General features: G+C 41.4%; 1 protein-coding gene across 1 annotated transcript; it reads left to right on the top strand.

Annotated features, from left to right (window-relative positions):
• Positions 1-2,503: 2,503 nt before the first annotated feature.
• Positions 2,504-5,689, top strand: LOC113507495. Its single transcript, XM_026890350.1, has 2 exons — positions 2,504-2,648; positions 5,121-5,689. Exons 1-2 carry the CDS (start codon positions 2,504-2,506, stop codon positions 5,687-5,689), a joined length of 714 nt encoding a protein of 237 aa, XP_026746151.1.
• Positions 5,690-7,251: the final 1,562 nt, after the last annotated feature.

Raw genomic sequence — 7,251 nt, 5'->3', positions numbered from 1 at the left:
AATTTTTTTATTCTGTTGATCCTTGAACTCAAGAAACAGCGTTTTCATTTCGGACATGAAGGTAGATAATTTGTTGTCATGTTCAGAGTCAGAGTCGTAACATTTATGTCTAGTACGTTGAGTTACATTAGAAAAATCGCATTCACTCGTAGTCTGTTCATTTTTAATTAAGCTCGCTTCCGACATTGTGAGTAAAGGATTCGGGGTAGTAGGTGTAGGTGGCGGTGATCTTTCGATTGGCATGTTACTTAGATGAGCACGGAATACTTTTAACACGTCTGAACGCCTCAGAGGTCCGGGAGGAAGGGGATGAGGGGGAAAGGGCAATGCTCTAGATCCTTATTTAGTATGTTCCTGGAACGCTATCAGCATATGACAAATGATGTCAAACAATGACAGTTAACACTGACGGATGACACTGACAGGTGACAAGGACAGAAAAACTCAAAACTTGCTGTCGCTGTTACACATTCGCTTATTGGCGGACGGCACGCGGTGGTTCGTATCCTTTGTGCACACTAGAGAGTTCAAAGTCCAAATCACGCACAGTTTTAAAATTTTACCGACAATTATAAAGTTTCTGTTGGTGTTTTGGAGGAGATGTAGTTATTATTTCACTATAACTTCTACACAGTTTGTCACTTGTTCACTTAGGTTTAAAATGATCTGGTTTTATTTTAAGAGTGTCCACTTTTTCCACTGATTTACAATTTTAAATACGGCGAGAACAGAAAACGCACCCGATCACTGTGACACCACGAAGGGAAGGAAGGAAAGGAAGGTTTTCACGAATAGGAACCCCTTCTTAAGTATAGGTCTCCTCTAGCTTGTTCCAGTTGTTTCTTTGTGCTTCTTCTCTCATTCATTATTTTCCCGCTATTGCTACTATATCATTTGACCAGCGTTTCTTTGGTCTCCCTTTTCGTTTCTTGCCACTGGGTCCTACCCAGAGGGTTGCCTCTATGGTACACCTATTGTCGGTATAGCGGGCTAAGTGTCCAGCCTATCTCCACTCGAGTTTGAGAGCATAATGGAGAGCATCAGTAAGCCTTGTTTTCCGTCTTATGGTTTCGCTTCGAAATTTTTCTATTTTCCTTATTTTCAAAATACTATAATTCTCTCCATACCTTTTTGACATACAACTAATTTATTGTTTATTTTTGAGGTATACTTCCATGACCGAACTACATAGTTGAGGGACGGCAGGATGCATGAATCCAGTACGTCCTTTTTTTTGGTGAAGAGAGAAGTCACCTTTTAATATTTCCTTGAGGACCCAATATTTTCTCCAACTTAGGTCTTCGTCGATATTTTTATTTTTGAATGCTGAATAGCTGTTTGCCCAAGTATACATAACTAGTGACATATTCCAATCTTTGCCATTTAGGATAATTGGGGAGGCTATGCTGTTGGAAATTTATTTTTGTTTTGCCCTCGTTCATTTCTAGCCCCACTTTTTCGCTTTCCACACTAAGTTCGCGCATCATTTCCTCCAGCTTGTTGCTTGTTTCGGCGAAAATTACAATGTCGTCCGCAAATCTGAGGTGATTTAAGTGGTGTCCAGCTATTGTGATACCTTTTTTCTGCCAATCAAGTTTCTTAAATACGCTCTGTGGTATAGCTATGAAAAGTTTTGGTCACAGTGGATCACCCTGCCGCACTCCTCTCTAGATTAGTATTTCCTATTCACGACATTCCAATTTAACTCTACTGGTACTACCCTGGTAGATGCTTTTCAGGATATCTATGTACTTTTTATAGACACCGCATTCGTTGAGAGCTGTCCAGATCGAGTCATGGGAAATGCTGTCGAACGCCTTGGCGTAATCAAATGCAAGGTACAAGGGGCGATTGAACTCCTGGATTTTTTCTATGACTTGTTCCATTACATGGATATGGTCTATTGTGGAGTAACCTGATCTGAAACCAGCCTGTTCAATGGGTTGAAGCTTATCGATTTTAGGGCTTATTCTGCTTTGCAGAATTGATGTGTTACGGTCTGCACCGCCTGGCAACACAGTCGGGCGGCGGGGCAAAATGCTGGGAAAGCGCGGTACGCGCTCCCTGGCAACACCGAGGTGTCCGCCGCGCATCACGCCACCTGCGTGCGAGCCAATCGCAGGCGGCGGTTCGAACTGCGCGCCAACTGCGTCCTGCGTCATCCAATGGGAGGCCGCCACGGGGACGCCGGCGCGCTGGAGAAGGGGCGAGGACGGAGGCGTCGAGAGCGGCGCTCGTACACTTGCCTTCACGGGCCGTCGAGATCAACAACTATACCAATAACGTAACGGGTCCACCGCATCTCTGCAATCTCCCATGTTAATAATCTCGTGTTAATAATTAATTGTAAAGTTTGATAATATAAACCAGTACTAAGTTGTGCTACGCATTTTTATTTGTCCACGCAAGCGCGTACAAGTTTGGCGACCGTGACAGGACACGTTACATCGCGATCTGTCCGTCGTCTCGTCGCGTCAAGAATCGTCGACAATCGTCGGTCGGCATGTGGAGCAAGTGCCGCAGCCCGCCAGCTATCCAGTCGGGCTGCGTAACTGGATCGAGACAGCAGGAGACGAAGGACCCGGACAAGCAGCCTCAGGAGCCCGGTGAAGACGGCGAAACGTCAACCGAAGGTTTAGCCCAGGAGAGTAAGCCTTGATCCTTTCTAATTTCCTTTCTCAATCTCGATCCTCGTGCTCTTGCGCTGTGAAATAGCGGGCGGCTGGCTGTTCGGGCGTCGGGGGGCTTCTCCGGCAAAGCAGCGCCACGTGGTGGCAAAGGCGCCACAAACTGGCCAATATCAAACTGCTAGGTGATATTGCACGTGGGTTTGATTTTGAATTGGGCTACGCTTATTCCATGCTAAGTGGCATTTTTCTCCATTATTCATTTGTTGCACATACCATTGTTGAATCAAAGCAACCCGCACCCACGCTAAGCATTTATTATTTTTTAAAGCACACTTTATTTTTCCGAAGCACGGCAAGCTTGCATTCGAAAGGCACGCATTTATTTTCAAGGTTATTGCCTATTACACCTGCCTAAAATTCACGCACGCGCGCGAACTAGTGCACGCACATTTCCTTGCTTGGTGAACCAGCATTGCGGCCGACTATTTCAGAGTTCCTGCCATACAGCAACGGTTCCGGTCCAGCTTCGCAGCCCCAACGGCACGGCGGATTCCCTCGGCACGCCTGTTACATCGGGTTACGGCCGACGCTGCGGCGCGGGAGTCGGGTGGAGCAGCGCATAAGATTGTCAGGTTCACAGCACATTTATTTATTCAGTTCATTGTATTGCATTAGATTGTGTTTCTTGTATATTAGCGTACATATAAATTAGCAAAATGACCGATGCAGATACTGACCAGAAGGTCAACTTTAAAGAGTTAATTAAAAGGCGTGGCACTATTAAGGGCAGGTTAACTAAATTCATAGACTATCTGAGTACTAATCAAAAGACAAAGGCTAGTGATATTACAAGCTTCCAAACAAAAGAGCTTTCATTGAGGCTAAGCAAATTTCAAGATTTGTTCAAAACCTTTGATGAGTTACAGTCTGAAATAGAATCAATATGTTCCGATGTAGATGAACAATAAGACGAAAGAGGGACTCTCTTTCGTTGAGCGTCAATTTTACTCAGCTCTCTCTGTAGCGCAAGAACTGATTGAGGCTACCCCGTCTACCATTAATAAGGCCAATAGCTTCGAAAAACAAAGTAATTGTTCTCATGCATTTAATGGAATAAAGTTACCCACCATACATGTCCCAAAGTTTGATGGAAACATGTTAACATGGTTAGAATTTAAGGATACTTTTGATTCCATTATTAACAGCAATAATTCAATTCCAGAAATTAATAAATTCCATTATTTAAGATCGGCTTTGGAAGTTAGTGCCAGGGGAGTAATTAAATCCGTTTAGAAGTAAAGTTTACCTCTAGTAACTACAAATTAGCATGGGAATTACTGTGTGAACGGTATGATAATAAGAATGTTCTTATAAATAATCATCTTAAGTCTTTAGTGACTGTTGAAAGGTGTAGTAAGGAATCTTATAAGGCATTAAGGTATTTAGCAGACCATATGTCAAAGAATTTGAGAGCGCTGGATACTTTGGGTCAGCCGACTGACAAGTGGGATGCACTAGTTATTTTCATTATAGCATCCTAATAAGACCCGGTCACTTACACTAAGTGGGAAGAGTACCGGGCTACATTGACAGATTATCATAAATTAGAAAATTTTACAATGTTTTTAAGAAATCGTGCAGACATATTAAAAACTATACATTTTGCTAACATGGTTCACACAGACAAAGGTGACCGAAGGTCAAATTACCCTAGGGAGTCTAAAGTTAACAAAGCATTTGTCGCTTCCAGTGAACATGGTGCCAGTGCAAAGTGCTATATCTGTCCCGATGACCACCAGTTACATGGATGTCCCAAGTTTAAAAATATGAACATAGAGGATAGGCTATCTGAAATTAGTAGATTAAAATTATGTAAAAATTGCCTCAAGAGTGGTCATAATTCATTCCAGTGCAAGTCCAGGCCTATGTGTCGTGTTTGTAAAAAGAAACATAATTTATTAGTACATAAAAACGAGCCAATTGTATCTAATGCTATACAAGACTCTACAGAGGTCTCTAACTTACCTGTGTCACTTTCAGTTGCAGCGGCAGGTCAAGTTTTGCTAGGTACGGCTATTGTAGACATAGTAAATAGGCAAACCGGTGAAATCTATCGGGCGAGAGCATTACTAGATACTGGCAGTCAGATGTCCTTTATAACTAGTGTAATGAAGGAAAGGCTTAACTTAGTTAGTGACAAATCGCGTTCAATTCATGTGGCTGGCAGAAATAATTCAATTTCAAATATTTCAGAAAGGGTAAAAGTTGAGATTAAATCGCGTATAAGTGATTTCTGCATATCAATTGACTGTCTTGTTGTACCAAATATCATAGGTACTTTGCCAAATGTACAGGTCAGCGTTCAGCAACTGGCCATACCGAAGGAATTTAGGCTAGCTGATCCAACTTTCTATAAGCCATCTCAGATAGACATTTTAATAGGTGCAGATGTATATTGGTCCATTGTAAATGCGAATCATATATATTTAGGTAAAAACAAACCTGCCATACAAGATACCAAGTTAGGTTGGTTAGTGTCAGACCCTACTGGGCAAGATAGGCTAAAATCCCTCAAGGTAACCTGTAGTTTTAGTCAAGAATTACAGGATAATCTAAAAAGGTTTTGGGAAATAGAAGAGAGTTATTCTGAACAATTTGCTCGTTCACCCGATGAACATTTTTGTGAAAGGCAATTTGTGGAAACTACCAAACGCCTAGATAACGGTAGGTTTTCAGTGTTAATGCCCCTGAAGGAAGAACCTAAATGTGCTCTAGGAGATTCTTATGCTATGGCTAAAAAGAGACTCCTAAATTTAGAGACTAGGTTAGATAAGAATCCTGAGTTAAAAGACGCTTATTCCAAATTCATTAATGAATATAAGGAATTAGGTCACCTGATTGAGATTGCCAGGCCACAATTTAGTGTGTATCTTCCCCACCACTGCATTATTAAGGAGCATCATGAGACCACTAAGGTTAGAGTAGTTTTCGACGCGTCTGCTACAACTACCTCAGGGAAGTCGCTAAACGATATTCAAGCCGCAGGTCCAGTCATCTAGAGCGACTTACTTTCTATATTATTACGCTTCAGAGAGCATAGGTTTGTCCTAACTGGAGATATTGCTAAGATGTATAGAATGATTGCCATAGATGAGTCCCAACGCCATCTGCAATTCATACTGGGCGCTGTGAGAAAACGCACAATATTGTAGTATATCAGTTCAAATTAGTTGAATACAGTAACTTATGGTACAGCATCTGCGCCATTCCTTAGTACTAGGTGTCTTCAACAACTAGCGCTAGAGTGTGGTGATGAAATTATAAAGGAAACTATGCTAACTGACTTCTACATCGATGACTTGAGTACTGGTTGTGCACAGCACATCAGCTGACACATATTTTTAAGAGCATCACGCGAGTTTTAGAGTCAGCCGGTTTCATACTAAGGAAATTTCGTACCAACTGTCCACAGATATTCGAGCACGAACAGGTTAATAGTGATACTTTAGAACTGTGCAAAGAATCGGCTGTGCTAGGATTAAACTGGTCTCCAGTCAATGACTCAATTCAATTTTCCACCAATGTGCCACTTGCTTCTCAGATAACTAAAAGAACTATTATCTCTATGACATGCAAAATATTTGATCCACTAGGATTATTGAGTGCAGCAATTATCAAACCAAAAATCTTACTTCAAAGGTTATGGTGTGCCAAATTACAGTGGGACGAGCCAATACCCAAGGAATTGGCAAAAGATTGGCTAAATTTCAGCAATAATTTATCTTATTTGTACAATATACATCTGCCTAGGTATGTATGAAGGGCCAGAATACATTGAATTACATTGTTTCGTAGATGCCTCACAAGCTGCATTTGGAGCGTGCATTTATTTAAGGTCTAGAGATAGCAAACATAAGCATACATCACGCCTTTTATGTGCAAAGGCTCGGATAGCACCCATTAAACCACTGACTATTCCTAAATTAGAATTATGTGGAGCGCTCCTCGGAGCTAGACTTTGTCAGAAGGTTAGTGAATCTTTAAAATGTAAAATAAATAAGAAAATAATATGGACAGACTGCACCGTAGTGTTAGGATGGTTAAAAATGCAGCCAAGTCTACTAAAAACCTTTGTACGAAATAGAGTGAACGAAATTCTAGAGCTAACAGCTGATTATCAATGGTGTCATGTTCCCACTAGCTTGAATCCTGCTGACATGGCTTCAAGAGGGGTAGACCCACAGGTGTTGAATAGTTCTACTCTTTGGTGGGAAGGCCCTCCTTTCTTTAAACAAGAGGACTGCGTGTGGCCCTCCAAACTGTCTCCACCAGAGGAGGCAACCTTACCGGAGGTCAAATCTCTCACCTCATACACATTTGCTGTAAATAGTAAAGAAAATTTAGTTAATAAGGTTGTAGATTTCAGTAGGTTTTCTATTTTTTTACGGTTAAAAATAACTGAATTTATTAATAATTGTAAGGGTCAAAGAAACTCAAGTCAGGCATTATCAGTTGAAGAGCTGCAGAAGGCAGGCACTCTTCTAATTAAACTTAGCCAGTTTGAGACATTCTATGAAGAAATTGAAACCTTAAGTAAAGGGCATCAATTACATAAAAGGTC

The sequence above is a fragment of the Trichoplusia ni genome, unplaced genomic scaffold, assembly GCF_003590095.1.
Source record: "Trichoplusia ni isolate ovarian cell line Hi5 unplaced genomic scaffold, tn1 tig00002234, whole genome shotgun sequence".
In the NCBI taxonomy this organism is placed as follows: domain Eukaryota; kingdom Metazoa; phylum Arthropoda; class Insecta; order Lepidoptera; family Noctuidae; genus Trichoplusia; species Trichoplusia ni.
This window is presented reverse-complemented; position numbering and strand designations above follow the sequence as displayed.

Coding starts and splice junctions, on each gene's coding strand:
- LOC113507495 (XM_026890350.1), top strand. CDS start 2,504: ATGTGGAGCAAGTGCCGCAGCCCGCCAGCTATCCAGTCGGGCTGCGTA. Junction 2,649..5,120: donor CGAAGGTTTAGCCCAGGAGA/GTAAGCCTTGAT, acceptor ATATATATTTAG/GTAAAAACAAACCTGCCATA.